At 39.4% G+C, this 16,136-nt stretch overlaps 1 protein-coding gene across 1 annotated transcript in view; it reads left to right on the forward strand.

The window, feature by feature from the left end:
• The first annotated feature begins 235 nt into the window (after positions 1-235).
• HSPH1 (heat shock protein family H (Hsp110) member 1) overlaps positions 236-16,136 on the forward strand; it is a 29,985-nt gene continuing 14,084 nt past the window's right edge. Inside the window, exons 1-11 of the mRNA XM_022574593.3 lie at positions 236-706; positions 3,292-3,349; positions 5,440-5,580; positions 6,316-6,438; positions 8,619-8,718; positions 9,861-9,994; positions 10,426-10,670; positions 11,299-11,527; positions 13,120-13,226; positions 13,473-13,606; positions 15,820-16,028. Coding sequence (XP_022430301.1) covers positions 600-706; positions 3,292-3,349; positions 5,440-5,580; positions 6,316-6,438; positions 8,619-8,718; positions 9,861-9,994; positions 10,426-10,670; positions 11,299-11,527; positions 13,120-13,226; positions 13,473-13,606; positions 15,820-16,028 — 1,587 coding nt within the window. The 5' untranslated portion in view covers positions 236-599. The remainder of the gene's footprint in view (positions 707-3,291; positions 3,350-5,439; positions 5,581-6,315; positions 6,439-8,618; positions 8,719-9,860; positions 9,995-10,425; positions 10,671-11,298; positions 11,528-13,119; positions 13,227-13,472; positions 13,607-15,819; positions 16,029-16,136) is intronic.

The raw sequence follows: 16,136 nt of genomic DNA on the forward strand, positions 1-16,136 counted from the left end.
CGAGTCATTCTTCGTTGCCCGTTTTATTGACAGCAAAGAGCCTCAGGCTAGGGCGGGCGGGGCGTAGGCGGGTCAGCTTGGCCAGTTTGAGCCAATAGCGTCGGAAGGGCTGTCCTGTTGCCATGGCAACGGCGGCCGTCCCCAGAGGGACCAGCCACCCATTGGGTGGAATCTTTCGAGAAGGCTCGAGAAGAAGGAAGCGGAAGTGGCACGTGGAGGGGCCGGTGGAGGCGCCGGTGAGTAAATGCCGCAGATTCTGGAAAGTTCCGATCAGTGCGATACATAAGGCTGAGACGCTGGGACCTTCTCTTTCGGGTCGGTAGTTAAGCGGCAAGCTGGTGAGCGAGCCGGTGAATATCCAGGCAGGCAGCCCGAACTGCGGAACGACTTAAGGAGGCCGAGCGCAGCTTTCTCCCGTGGTTACTCTTCTGCGAGCCGCCACTGTCCCCGGGAATCCGGCGGTGCCAGACCGGCAAATCGTCCGTTTGTCCGTCCGCGTGACAGGACCGGACCCCGCGGGAGCCGCGCGCAGCGGGGGCAGGAAGCGGCGGCTGGAGGACACAGACAGACCCGAAGCGGAGGCGGACCGAGAGCCGGCCATGTCGGTGGTGGGGCTGGACGTGGGCTCGCAGAGCTGCTACATCGCGGTGGCCCGGGCCGGGGGCATCGAGACCATCGCCAACGAGTTCAGCGACCGGTGCACCCCGTAAGTGGGAGCCTGCGGGGGCGCTGGGGGGAGGTTCTGGGGCGAGGGCAGCAAGCCGGCGGGGGCTGCGGATCCCGGGGACCCCAGGTTTGCGGCTGGCCGCGGAGCGCCGGGGCGAAGGAAGGGCGATGTGGGGAGCGGTGCGCCCTCCGTGGGGTCGGGATGCCGGCGGCCTAGCCGCCGGGTAGGGGAGGGGGCTTGCGGCCACGAATCGGATAGACGCGTCTCCGGGATTCGAGGGGCCAAGAGAAGCCCGGGAGTCGGGTCCCCCGGGGTCGTCCCTTCTGGCGGGCTCCCTCCTGGGGGCCGGTCTGCGTGCAAGCCCGAGACTTCGCTCCTTTTTCTTGGCAAGAAGCTTCAGCCAGCTCCTTGCGCGGCCGCCCCCGTTTCCCCACCCGGCTTCTCTGAGCTGGCCGAGCCGCCCCCAGCTCGTCCCCCTCCCTCCGAGCATGTCTTTGCGCACCGCAGAGCTGGGGCTGCCGAGCTTTTTCTTCCGCATTGTGAATCTCGAAATGAGCTGGAAGCTTCCAGAGCTCGTATGCTGCTTCTTGTGCAGGGAGCGGGCGGATTGTAGTTAGCGACCACAGAATCACTCCTTTGATGATGAATCTACCTTTTCTTGCTCACTCTTGGATCATTTGTGAACGATGTAAACGGCCTTTTTTCTCGTTTTATGAAAGCCGTTAAAGAGGAATCCTGAATCGTGTTCCAATTTCTTTAATTTTGAACGGCTTAAATAAGGAGAGAAAGGAAAAATTGCACACTTTGGTGCTAGAACTCCTCTAGAGGATGGATGTTGTCACTGAATTAAATGGTATATTCTACAGCAGCATGGGGTGGGCAAAGGGTAACATTTTAATAAGTAACTTTTTTGGAGGGGAGTCTTAATTTCTGAATATGTTGTATGCAAACATGCCTGCATATACATTGATAAAAACAACTGCTCACTTCTCAGGGAAAATGGTGTAGGTATTTATTTTTAAGTGCCTTAATCCCAAGATAAAAATCGTAGAATGAAACATCGAGCCCAAAGGTGAAATGACTGGGCTTATATCACTATTTGAGTGTAGATGAACATTTATGAAAGTGAACGGAAGTGAGAAGATAACCAGACATTGACAGTATCAGTAGCATTGGGAAGACTGCTATTCACAGAGCATCTCGTGCATCAACCTCTTTATAAAGCTACAGTGTTTTAGTTTAGCTGTGTGAAGGGCTCTGATCGGAGTATAGTAAGAAAGAAGATAGTATCTCAGGATTTCATGCTTAGGTGCAGTTTACATCTTTGTTCTCTTTGGTCCAGTAAAAGGAAGAAGAGTTGTTCAAGGGAGAGTAGAGAAAAATTATGTATGTGGCTATAGTGACCACTGTGAAACTAAAGCTGACAGGTGTGTCTCAAAAATGTAAACCAAGGGCAGTACTGGAGTTTCCCTTAATATTTTTTATATAATAGATGTTTGACTCAACTGTATTGGCTACTATTAATTTCTGTTTAGTATAATTAATTTGATTCTCTTCTTGGAAAATGAGTAAATTCGTTCCGCAACTGTATGTTTACTCTGAGCTCGGAGTGCTGTTCTGTTTTTGGAAGGTATTTTAAAGCTCTAGCCTTTGCTCCAGCAGTTCTCTGGCTGTTAAGATGCTATTTAGCACCTGCTCAGATAATCTAGGTCTAAGATGTCTCTGTTACAGCAAGTTTAAATTTGATTCAGCTTGATATTTAATGCCTTCAGTGTATTCCCATTTTGCTCATATCACACCATTATTCCTACCTGCCCTGTAATCTAAAACCTAATTCACTTTCATCCTTCTGACAAGACTTTATTGCTCTGTGCTACCATTCCATTTCCACTGCTCAGAAGGCTGTTTAACAGTTACAAGTCACTTCATCTCTTCAGAGCTGACTTAAAATGTAACTGATTATTCAGTCCTTTTGCTCAGCATTTATACTTGGTTCTGTCGTGGTACTTGCTCAGCATCATTTTTACTTGGCTTCCTCAAGTAGAGTCTTCTGTATAGGACCCTCTTTTGTGCGTTTAAACTCGGGAAGCATAGCTTAGGCCCACTTGTTTCCGTTTATCTAAAAACCTTTGATCATAAAGAGTCAGATGATATATCAGGACAGCAGTAGGTATGACAGTGACACTTAGATTTGTATGGAGTTGGTAACTGCGAAATAGTTACACCATATTTTGTTAGTCGTGGCTAGGACCGAGTTAATAATACTCTTAACTATTCAAAGCGTTTTCACAGTTAATGTCCACTTGCTGATAATTGGGGCCTGGAGAATTATGCTGGTGCTTGCAGTACTGGAAAGTGTCCTCTGAGCCTTGAGCAGACGGGAGTGGGGGCCAGGGTGGGGTGCAGCTGCCACCTAGATTGGATTCTCAGAGTTAAGCAGCTGACCAAAGCTTTGGAGTCCAAAGTTGTGCTGTACTGTGCCCCCTTCCCCCAGAATGGGTAGGATATTTTTTTCCTTTTTTGGGGTGGGAAATTTATGTTAGAATTTTCCTCTTGTCAGTTAAAAACCTCCACATTTATGCTTTTAACATTTGTAAAACATGGTTTTTTAAAATTTCTTCTAGATCAGTCATATCATTTGGATCAAAAAACAGAACAATTGGAGTTGCAGCCAAAAATCAGGTATGTTCTTTAAGAGGATTCTGATCATTTTTTAAGAGAGAAGTTTTAAAAGTAAAATCTCAGAGACATACAAAAATACGAAATACCTAAGCCTATCTATTTTTGAGTTTTAGAATTGTAACGCAGATACTCCTTATGAGCCCTTAGATACTTATTTTTTTTTCTGTTCTCTTCCTTTTGTTTTATTGAATAAGATCTTTAACTTTCTAATTTTCCAACCTTAATTTTTAATAACTTTCCTACCTTCTAATGTATCTAATTTTTAAAACTTAAAAACGAGACACATGAAGTTCTTTCATGTGAAGTTTCTCATGATACTCATTTAAGAGTTAAAGCTTCCTTTCATGGAAGGAACTTCTAAGAAGCTCTGTTTAAAAGTGTTTTCAGGTTACTTAATAATTAAGGTAGTACGAGGAGAACTTGTCTAGGCCTGTGCTGGCCTGTAGAGTAGCTGTTACATGTGGCCCTTGAGCACTTGAAATGTGCCTGATCTGAATTAACATGTGAAGTATAAAATGTATGTGATTTTGCAGGCTTAAAATGAAATAAACAATCTCATCAACTGTTTACATCAAGTACGTGTTGAAATGACAATATTTTAGATGAATTAGGCTAAATAAGTTATTGGAATTAATTTTATGTATTAATGGGACTTGAAAATTTACCTTTGTGGCTCCCTTTAGGACTCATATTGTAATTTGAACTTTGGGGATCGGGGAGAAAAATAAATAAATATGAAATACGAAAATCCCTTTTGTGAGAGGCTTTTAAGAAAGGGACTGAAAGCAGGCCTGTTACAATATGTAAACATATCAAAGTAACATACACTGTATGCCTTCAGCTTACACAGTGTTACATGTTGATTTATTTAGTTTAAAAAAAAGTTGAAAAAATTCTCTTAATACAGAAAATAGTATTACTAAAAAAAGAAAACTAAACCTTGGAGTACTATATTATGGCCAGTTGGAAGAGAGGAACAAAAGAGCAAAGAAACAAAGCAGGGAAGAGAAATGGCCATGCCCACTCAAAGTAACCTGCTCAAAGGGGAGAGACACTAGTGAAGTAACAACCTCCCCAAATGTGGCCGTTGAGAAGACTGATGTCCCGGACCTGAGATCCCACTGCATTTTTGTGGTTATGTGAGGAAAATCTGTTGAGGCTTAGATCTAGCCTGTAGATTACTAGACATATGTCATCTCGGTTTTAGAATCGCAAGGAATTTTAGTACTTAAACATTGTTTGAAATACTCCATATTCCATATTATTTGAAAACTAGTGTTGCCAAGCTATATTTTTCTCTTTAAAAGAAGTAGATCAGAGAAAGAAGTACACAGTTTTGGTATTTTCAAACTAATAACTTTAGAAGTCTTTGTTTTTCATCTTTTAATTATTTTTGTGTTTTAAATAAGGTTCCCACTGCTGACATCTTTGAGTGAAATATGCTATGAAGTGGGACTTGTATATCCAGAGCCTAATCATCAAAAATATGTACGTGCAGTTGAAAGCATTACCTCATATAGAAACTTTTTGAATTATCCTTGCGTTTTCTGCTTTTTGGTATAGATAATTAACATTCCATGCTATTGATAGGAAAAGTAGCAATCAGTATATTTTGTGGCACAAAGTACTTATCCTGGCCACTTAGCGACTCAACAAATAGACTACTGTAATAATTAACTCCTTTTTAAAAAAAAATGTGACCAGACTATAGTACTTCTAAATATCCTTTTTCATTTATTCATTAGGTATAAAACAACTGTAGTGGGAGAAAAGGAATGAAATAAAGTGATACATACAGTTCTTGGGGTTTGTTCAGAGCTCCAGGGATAGTTTCACTATCTGAGTTTATCTTGCAGACTTTGAAGCCTGTGTGTATCCCTCTCACTGCCTCCCTCCTGGCATTTCTATAGGAAAAGGAGAAAGAATAAAGTCCATTCATTGATGGAGAAAGTCAGGGCTCTGGGGAAGGTTACTTATATCCCTCTGATTTGAGTTGTACAAGTGACTTTCTTTTTAATTGCTGTAAGTACTAATAGGTGTTGAAATTAGAAAAAAATGTAAATCTCAGTGTTTTTTTTTTTTTTTTGCAGCAAATCACTCATGCAAACAATACAGTGTCTAATTTCAAGAGGTTTCATGGCCGAGCATTCAATGACCCCTTCATTCAAAAGGAGAAGGAAAACTTAAGTTATGATCTGGTTCCAATGAAAAATGGTGGAGTTGGAATAAAGGTAATATAATCGAGCAATCTTAGATTCCTTACTAGGAAACTGTTTCATCTACAGAGAAAAGTACTTAATTTTTAATAAATATGTAACTCAGTTTCCTTATTTGGACAAGGTGGTCTTTTATTTTTTATCTAGTCTCTCTTAAACTATAGGTTTATGTTTAAATCATCCTTGAAAATTATTCAAATGGTATATACTGCTGTAACTTAATTTGTGTTTCTCATAACGTCTTGACAATTATAAAATTTAGAATTCATGGTGTTTAAAGAAATCTAAATTGTGTTGTCGTATCAAACAAAAGTCTGTTCCAATACAGCTCATTTGCAGTTGTTTGGAGAGCTACAGTGTAATACAACCAGAAATCTTTTTTTAAACTACAGAGGCATTCCTGTCTTATGATCTACACAAAATAATATTTATTCCAGTGATTCATCTCTTCAGTTAGAGTGGAAATTTACTATCTTCTATAATACTTTGACTAGTACTTTGGATAGGGGAAAAATCTGCCCCAGCTTTTTTTCTCTTCATCTCTGGGCAAGAATCTTTCTTTTTTTCTTTGCTTTGCTTTCCTTTCCCTTTTTCTCTTCCTTTTACCTTTCCTTTCCTTCTTCTTTTCTAAACAGTTATAACAGTAAAGGTTTTCTGGAAGAGAATGTGTAATAATGTTTGTAAGTTAATATTATTAGCATGTAACTTTTAGGATTACAGTATTTAAAGCATTTTCTTTCCTCAATACAGGTAATGTACATGGATGAGGAACATCTGTTTAGTGTGGAACAGATAACAGCCATGCTGTTGACTAAGTTAAAGGAAACTGCTGAAAACAACCTCAAGAAGCCAGTAACAGATTGTGTTATTTCAGTAAGTAGAGTTCGGCAAGGCAATGTGTTTTATTTTAATTTGCCTTTTTCATGTTACTTTTTAGTATTGAATGTGTGAAAGCTGTCCTACTACTAGAGATCAGAATTCTGCTGCACTCTATACCATAGTGTTCAGCAGCATTGCATAGTAGGTTTGAGTGGTGATTTTAGCCAGAAGTTGCAAAGGTTTTTGAGTGGTGTTACATGTCATTATCTCCTGTCAGGCTTTTTGAAAATACAGACTGATTGGTCGAATTGGAGGATATTCTAAAGTTAGTTGATGTATTGAGAGACAATTGTGTACTTACACGAGAGCTTTTCAGAATTTTATCCACACGTGAGAACCAGAGAGTTGGTTCTTGGTGATAAGTAGTTTTAAAATGTAACCTGCCAGTAGTGACAAAACCTAGGTTTTTTTTTTAGCATTGGCAAGCCCACTACTTTCAATGGACAGTTGATAATTAGGTTATTAAGGAGTATTTGCAATGGACAAAAGTCATTTTTTTTTTTTTTACATTAAGGTTTATTAACACTCCCTCGTTTATGTAAGGGATTAGGAAATATGTTAATTGATTTATAGGTAAAGATTTGATCTGGGGAAGAGTGTATACATTAAAATAAGATTAGGTGTTCGTTATTGAGGTTAGAGAAACAAGGAAAAAGAGAGGCCTTCCTTCTTCTTTTGAAGACTTAGTTCTCTTTTTTTCTCTTCTAAGTAGTTAAAGTTAATTAAGAGAGCTACTCTAATCTCTCCCACTATCTCTTTTCTACCTAGCCCATGTCTCAGAACAGCTGTTACCGTGAGCTGGAGATTGCAACCAGGCTTTACTGACTGTATAGGACAGGGTGTCACTTCCCCTGCCCCAAGGATCCTTTACATACATTTTATACCTAATCACCTCTCCCACATGAAAGTTTAGTAGTACAGATTTAGTGTATATCTGTTCCTGTACTGTGGCCCTTTAGACAGCCACAAGCCATTGTAACTAGCTAAATATTTTTTTGTCCTTATGTACCAATTTTCACCCTCTACAATGTTGTTATTCTCTGTGGCGAATTTGCGCTATGGGGAAAAGTCATCTTTTATTTGGCAGGGTGGCCTGTCCAGACCTGTCAGAAGCCTTTATGGCAGTGCATCCAGGGATATGCAAGAAGAGAGGCAGAAAGGCTGAAATTTCTCTTGCAAGACAGAAGGTGTTCTACTATAGGAATGTCTGGGTATTGCTTGGAGAAATGCTATTAATCTCTGGTAAAGTTAAAGAATTAAGTTATAAGTCAGTGGTCCTTCCTTCCTCTCCCACCCCCTCTTTAAATAACCTAATGTGGAAAACTGAAAGCGTTTTGATTTGAAAGGTGAGCAGAGACCCACCTTCACTCTTGTCACTCTTTCTGAAGCATTTATAGGTAACTTGGGGAGAAAATGCGAAAGCCACTGTACCAAGTTTTCTCTTAGGTACTTTCCAGTTAAGTGATTATATGAACGTATTGTTAGATGCTCTTCTGGAAGAATGTGCTAGTTAAAGTGCTGTCCTAGAAAGCAATCAGAAGAATTCATCTAGCTAGAACACAACACCGTAAGAAACTTTATCCCTTGAGCTGATTTTGTTCTTCTTCCTCTTAGAAAAATCAACAGACTTTGACAAAAAAGTTTCATTTTTGTAATCTTAACAGGTTTACTGAATTAGAAGGTACCCCAACGATTAATGCTTAAAACCAACGAACAGCAAACTAAAGGGCAGAGGCTAGAATTAGCTGTATTATCTTTAAGTTCCTGTAATCTTTATAGTTTAATTACATTTAATGTTGACATAGCAGAATAATTTCCAAATGTCAGTAGAAATTTGAGACTCGTTTGGAAATAGTATTTCATCCTCTTAAATGTAAAGCTTTTTGTTAGATTTAAGTAACTGTTAATATGTCTTATGAATACTGGTTAGTTTTTATTTCAGGTTAAAATTTGGTTATAATAAATTTGATACTTACAATTTTAGGGCAATCTTTTCAAAAGTAATTGCTGTTTCTGAAAGTTAAAGAACTTGTCATTCTTTTTCTGTTTTGTGACTTGGCTAGGCACTTATTTAGCTGGACTGTTGTGAATTGATTACAGATGGTTGTGAGGGATTTGTATGTTTTATTTTGTGTGTTCTAGGTAAGTTAGATTCTTTCCCTTCTTGTTTGCAGGTCCCTTCTTTCTTCACAGATGCTGAGAGGCGATCTGTCTTAGATGCTGCACAAATTGTTGGCTTAAACTGCTTGAGACTCATGAATGACATGACAGCTGGTAAGAAAAAAAACTTTTTGTGTAGCAGTTTCGAAACTTTCGAAACTAAAGTTAAGACACACCAGGTCCTGTTATCAAACGCTTTCATGTAGGTGTAGAAACACAGTCTATTAAAAAACGTGTTAGATTTGAAAGCAAAAATTCTAGCCTTTCAGATGCTTGTTTTAATGAGAAGTTGGCACTTTGTCAAATATATGAATCTGTTTTCATTAGAAATTCTTGTATATAAATTTTTTAAACCTTTAAATTAGTTGTATTGGATTTAGTTTTTTATTTCCTTACATTGTTTTTATAGTCAAGAAGCAAGTTTTCCCAAAACCTCATGATTTTGGCTTTTACAACTACCTTGACTATTGATTTAGCTTACATTTTTTTTTTCCCTCATATGCTTTCCGATTGTATGTGGTTAGGAGTCGATCATTCATCTTACATCAGATATTAATTTAAGCTGTATGATTTGCCAGGCACCTTGGTAGGAATGGATATAGTGGGGAGCAAAGCACTCACTTATCTCCTCTTAGACCTTGTATCAGCTTCTTGTGATTACAGATGGACTCAAAGTCAGTTACAATGTAGTGTATTCAGGAAAAGCAAATAAGACTTTGTTTAGTATGTTTTTAATAGATGTTTTAAGAACTCTTAAAGTATTGATAAAGGTGTGTTCTTAAGTATACATATTTAGAAATACAGTGGTTTCAAAATTCAGAAAAAGCTAACACAGACTACTTAAGATAGGTCAGTTATTTGCCTTGAATCTAATTGGTAGGACCTGCAGTTGCTGTAGTTATATATTAAATTCTTAATTTTTTTGGATAAGCAGTCTCCTAGCAGGTTGTGGTTAAAATGTAAGTATTGTGTAATGAGCCTGATATTGTTTGTGTGTGGTTACACGTGGTTTACATGCCATTGTTTTTGCATTACGTATGTCCTCTCTGTCACATCTCTCCATATATTTAAAAGTGATAGAACATTGTTCTAAAATCAGAAAGGGACAAAGTATGAAGTCAGATATAAAAGAAATATGTTCACTTTTAATTAATGGAAGTACAGTCAGGTTTCCTGCATGTGTGATTATATTGGTAACAATGAAATTCCTAAGAAAATGTGAACCAAAGAATCGAAACATACTAATTTTTTTTTAGTTGCTTTGAATTATGGAATTTATAAGCAGGATCTCCCAGGCCTGGATGAGAAACCTCGAGTAGTGGTTTTTGTTGATATGGGACATTCAGCTTTTCAAGTGTCTGCCTGTGCCTTTAACAAGGGAAAATTGAAGGTAAAGTCATAAATCAGAACTAAGTGACCCAAATATTACATGTGTGACAGTTGTCATTACCTTAGGCTCCTGAGCTTCTTGACTGGGCTCTTCTAGGTAATGAAGAGTTTTGGGTAAAGATATTAACCAAGAGTTGCTCCTAAGGTTGATCCTCCATAAAGATGATGTAATCGTTTCGCGTCTTGCTCAGGAAAGAAAAGCTTTTTAAGGTTATTTTCCACGTAATCACTAAAATTAAAGACATCTTAGAGACTTAACATTTCGTTTGGGTTTTGTAGTTACACGTCTCCTTACTGACTTGGATTTCATGTTGTAGTTTAAATAGAAATTTTGAGCCTAGGAGTCTTTGGTTGTTTGAATAGCAATATTTAAGACTCTAGTTGCAAATATGATTGAAATAACCAGATTATTTGTTGTTTTAACTAAATTAGGTACTGGGAACAGCTTTTGATCCTTTCTTAGGAGGAAAAAACTTTGATGCAAAGTTAGTGGAACATTTTTGTGCAGAATTTAAAACTAAGTACAAGTTGGACGCAAAATCCAAAATTCGAGCGCTCCTTCGTCTGTATCAGGAGTGTGAAAAATTGAAAAAGCTGATGAGCTCTAACAGCACGGACCTACCACTGAATATCGAGTGCTTTATGAATGACAAAGATGTTTCGGGAAAGATGAACAGGTGTGTCTTGAATTCTGACAGATCAAAGAAGGAACTTCTTGCTGCAACTGTAGTCCACGTGTCAGTTCTAGCTGTGGTGTTGTGAGCCTTGGCCCACATTTCAGGATTGTACCGTACCTGCTGGAAAGACTGTCAACGTCATTAGAACTAGGGTTGCTTCTGCAAAGAGGGCTTTTAGGAAGATCTGTGCTCAGTGCCCTTGTAGTGAAGTCTTTTGGGTCATTTTCACTTTTTAGTATTTCTGGGCCAGTAATTCAATAATGGTTTCACAGAATATTTTGCAGAAATATTTTGAAGAGAATGGAAATATTCAAAGTAATGAAAACAGGATCATCTAAAACATTAAGGAATAAATGGAAATTTTAATATAAAAGTGACTTCTTCTAGTAATACCTGTCGAACTGATTTTCTCCTCATGCCCTTACTGCATCTGCTTTGTATATTTTTTGAAAAAGAAAAGTAACAAATTACAGTATGGTTGAACTTGGCCCATGTGGAATTCAGGGTGTCTGAGGGGGGAAAAAAAAATGCTGTGTTGATAAGACTTATTTTTTAAAAAATAGGACAGGATATTGGCCTTAAGATAAGTTTTCTAAAGATTTCTAAAGTTTTCCTCTTAATTGCCAAGGGCACAGTTTGAAGAACTCTGTGCTGAGCTCCTGCAAAAGATAGAAGTTCCCCTTTATTCATTGCTGGAACAAACTCAGCTCAAAGTAGAAGATGTGAGTGCTGTGGAGGTAGTTGGAGGCACTACACGAATCCCAGCCGTGAAAGAAAAAATTGCCAAATTCTTTGGAAAAGATACGAGCACGACGCTCAACGCAGATGAAGCAGTGGCCAGAGGGTGTGCACTACAGGTATTGCCTTCTCAGCCCTTCTGCCTCTGGGGGCTCATTCCTTGAACCATTTCTGCTTTACTTCATCGAGGTGGGGTCACAGAGAAAGCAGAGCCCAGTGCCCAGTTAGACACCACAAGGGGGTTACTTACATTTCCACAAATCGGTGAGGCTGTGGGGACACAGGATCTGCTTCAAGTATTGGAAGGTTTAGGAAGTTTAAGACTCAAAGAACTACAGAGCTAGTGTTTCTCAAGCTGGGGATTAGGGACAGGCATGATTCTGAGGGGATCATAGAAAACATGGCTGTAGAGCGCAGAGTAGCCGTGTGGTGGTGCCGGTTGTTACAGAGCACCGAGGAGGGCAGGGGAACGGCAGTCTGGTGCAGTGAGGAATTGATTTGGGGAAAGTTAGCAGGGTTAAGAGTATTAGCTAACGGGGTTTGATGAAGTAGCTGTTCTCCCTGCAAACTGATTGTAGCTTATCAAATAAGGAGGCAGCTCAGAGGCATGAAGTGTTTGGCAAAGTAAAAGCACAAAATCTAGAAGTTACTGATTCAAAAAAATCAGTATTGGTTTATACTTAGGATATTATAGTCAAATCTGAGTAGTTTTAACTAAAGTTTTAAGTTAATTTGTTTAAATTTGATCTAGTTAGCACAGTTTTTTTTAATACAAAGCAGTAGATTCTTTACAGAAAAGTATTTAGACTGACTACTGTGTAAAACTTTTAAAAAAGAGCATATAGATGCTGACTATTGCCTGTGATCCATTGCATCATCAAGATTCCTCATGTTTTGTGGGGTTTTTGTCTTTGCTTCTTCCTTGACAGTGGCGTGCGCCTCCTTCACTGACTCTTGATCACCCAGGACTTCGGAAGCTTATAGTTTCTGTAGAAGTAGAGCTTACTTTGGCTCCTCTTCTGAAGAATCCTGTGCTATTGACAGAGTCAGAGATTTACTGACTTTTAGTTTAGTCATCTGTTCAGTCATTTTTATGTGACAAGTCTAAATCCACCGGTTGGTCTGTTGGGTGTTGTCTACCCTAAATTTGAATTGACCATCGCTTCCTTCATTCCTAAAATTACTTGAAAATAGGCACATTTTGGTTTTACTCTTTTTCAGTCTTAGACATTTGAAAGGCAATGCGGACAGAGCTGTTTGGATGTATATACACATTCAAAAGTGATACAGCTTGTAATTAAAATTGCTGTCAGCAGGGCATTTCTGGAAAGACCAGTGCTTTTTCCTCAGCCCCTGTGAAACTTGTTACTAATTAACAGTTGCTAGTCTTAGATTCATTGTACTGTTTGTCTTTATATCTAGTGATTGCCATAGTATTTAGATGATAAATCACTTATGTTTAAGACACATACCCTGTAAGCAATTTCGAATTTGAATTTAAACCTACCCGTTCTATTTGAATTGATTTTTTTCTTTTTTAGTATTTATTTGGTTGCACTGGGTGTTAGTTGCAGCAGGCGGGCTCCTTAGTTGTGCCTTGCCAGCTCCTTAGTTGTGGCAGGCGGGCTTGAATTGATTTTTATATTAAGAGCTGAGTGAAATTTTTCATGTGCTCATGATAAATTTTTTCTTTTTCTTTTTTTTTTTGAAGTGTGCAATCCTTTCCCCAGCATTTAAAGTTAGAGAATTTTCCGTCACTGATGCAGTTCCTTTTCCAATATCTCTGGTCTGGAGTCACGATTCAGAAGATGCCGAAGGGTATGTAGGAGAAAATAACTTTCAGATACTTTTATTTTGATATAAAGAAAAATTAGCAAATGAGTTTCATGGTAGAGTGTTTGATTAACTGGGATCTTTCAACAACCCAGACTTACCAAAATATTTCTCTCATTCTGAGTTATAAATGGTGAGATGGGATTGATACAGCTCTTAGAATGTGTTTATTCTGTTTGCATAGCACAGTGAGCTTGAACACTTGAGCTGAATACCTTTGTTTCCTCTTAGCGTCCATGAAGTGTTCAGTAGAAACCATGCTGCTCCTTTCTCCAAAGTGCTCACCTTTTTGAGAAGTGGGCCTTTTGAGCTGGAAGCTTTCTACTCTGATCCTCAAGGAGTTCCATATCCAGAAGCAAAAATAGGTAAGCAATTCATTGTAATTACTCTTTTGAAGACTTGACTTAGTCAGTGTGCAAACTTAAACATTTTTTCTGTTCTTAGCGATGTTGAGTGGGACGATGCCATGTGAAGACGTTTTCATTTTGGAATAATGGTGATGGGGAAATCTCTTTGTTTTGTTGGTGAATAAACTGGCCTATAGAGATGCAATGACTTGCTGGTGCTCTGCTGGTGCTTCCAAGTGTATACATATAAGAGCACTTGAGTATTTTTCCTTTTCTGATGCAGTCTATACTTAAAGGATTATCACCTACTTTTTTTTTTTTTTTAAAAAGATATTGGGGGTAGGAGTTTATTAATTAATTTATTTATTTTTGGCTGTGTTGGGTCTTCGCTTCTGTGTGAGGGCTTTCTCTAGTTGTGGCAAGCGGGGGCCACTCTTCATCGCGGTGCGTGGGCCTCTCACTATGGCGGCCTCTCCCACTGCGGAGCACAGGCTCCAGACACGCAGGCTCAGTAGTTGTGGCTCACGGGCCTAGTTGCTCCGTGGCATGTGGGATCCTCCCAGACCAGGGCTCGAACCCGTGTCCCCTGCATTAGCAGGCAGGTTCTCAACCACTGAGCCACCAGGGAAGCCTTATCACCTACTTTTAATATTAACCTTTTCTCTGGGTGAAATGTTACTTGCAGAATATTGCTTAAAACCTGGCTTGGAAACCATTGAAGCTACTTCTCAAATGTACCTTTGTACTGTAATCTTTTTTAAAAAAAAATACATCTTTATTGCTACATTTTTCCTGGGGAGGTTTGACACTATCCATCTATTTTGACCCATAGTTCACTCTGAAAATGTGGGAGCGCTACAGGCATCTTCTTCAATGGGCGTGTCTCTTTCCCAGGCTACTGGTAAAATTTGCCGATACTGCTAGATCGCTTCAGGGCTCACCTTTGCCCCACACCATTTCATAATGAAATTGTTTGAAGGAGTCTAACCTGGCCAGTTGTGTTTTCTTTCTTAGTACTTAAAACTAAAAGTGTTCTGACACAGGGGAGTTTTTATTTTTTAAAACAGCTTTTATGAATTTATTTATAGATAATTTAAGAAAATCATTGAATATAGACTAAAATTTTGACAGGCTGCATTCTGGTCCCCATTGTGCAGAGGATAAAATCTAAGCTCTTTAGCATGGCATCACAGTTTTCATTTTATCGCCAAAACCGAGAAGCTTGCACAGACTTAGAGAGCCGTCTTGCCTCTCTCTCCTGGGAGCCTTCTCGGATGCCCTTCAGTAAATGCTGTTGCTTTAACTGGATCTTCTGGCAACTATTTCCTGAACCTCGTGATCTGATAATCAATGAAGGTCTATTCCAGTATATTTCACCGACCTGCTAAATAAGTCTAACTTTCTGTGTGTTTGTGTAGACAGCACTTTAACTACAGGCTATTAAATCCCATATAGTGCTCTGCACATAACAGGTTCAAACTACTTAATCTTGTTTACTGGTTTCTGTAGTAACAGTACTACTATTGGTGGAGGTGATAACTAACACTTAGCCCTTGGTTCCATAGTTATAAGTGCTCAGTGTAAAACACTTGTCAACTCAAACCACAGAAGCACAGATAAAGTAACTTACAGCAGGTCACACGGCCAGGATTCAAGCCCAGAGAGTCTGGGTCAGAGTCAGCACTCTGAACTCCTACTCAGGAATGCTCTGGAACTGCTCTATAATGCATGATAATTTCAGGCTTTGATACAAGTTTTAGCTCACCTCTCCTATTTGAAACATAGGAAGATGTTTAGATCATTCAGTCAGAAAAACAGTATTCCTGGGAAAGGCCCTACAGAGTCGGAACGCAGGAAGCACTCGATATCATCAGCCTTACACTTGAGGTTTCCGTGTCGAGGTTGTGCTCACCTGGAGAAACAGGGTAGGAGGCAGCAGGGACAGCTTGTCATCAGCCTTCACGCAGCGTCTGTGTCGGAGGGTTCAACAGAAAGTCACAAGAGTGCCCTTGCCTTTGAAGGTTTTATGACATATTAAAACTAATCCCAAGTATGATAAGTTAGACTGTGTACTTCTGAGTCTATTTTAAGAGGTTATGTTTATAGTATACATTAAAGGGCTTAAATGTAACTCGGTAGAGAAAACGGGGAGATTTTGGAATAGCAATATATAGCCTTTGCTTGATAGAGTTAGATTCAGTTCTGAAATTGTCAATTTCTTTTTCGTCTAGGCCGCTTCATAGTTCAGAATGTTTCGGCACAGAAGGATGGAGAAAAATCTAGAGTGAAAGTCAAAGTGCGAGTCAATACGCACGGCATTTTCACCATATCTACAGCGTCTATGGTGGAGAAAATCCCAGCTGAGGAGAACGAAGTGTCTTCTGTCGAAGCAGACATGGAGTGTCAGAATCAGAGGCCATCAGAAAACCCAGACGCCGAGGTAAGTTTGTGGGTAAGCCTTTGAGTTTGAATATATAGTTGACTTAATTCTAAGCCCTAAGAGATGGGTAGGGAAGGGCTAAAATATCTTTTTCTTAATTGTGACTAA

The sequence above is a fragment of the Delphinapterus leucas genome, chromosome 18 (genome assembly GCF_059928025.1).
Source record: "Delphinapterus leucas isolate spDelLeu-1000000601 "Yukka" chromosome 18, BTC_Dleu_Yukka2, whole genome shotgun sequence".
NCBI lineage: Eukaryota > Metazoa > Chordata > Mammalia > Artiodactyla > Monodontidae > Delphinapterus > Delphinapterus leucas.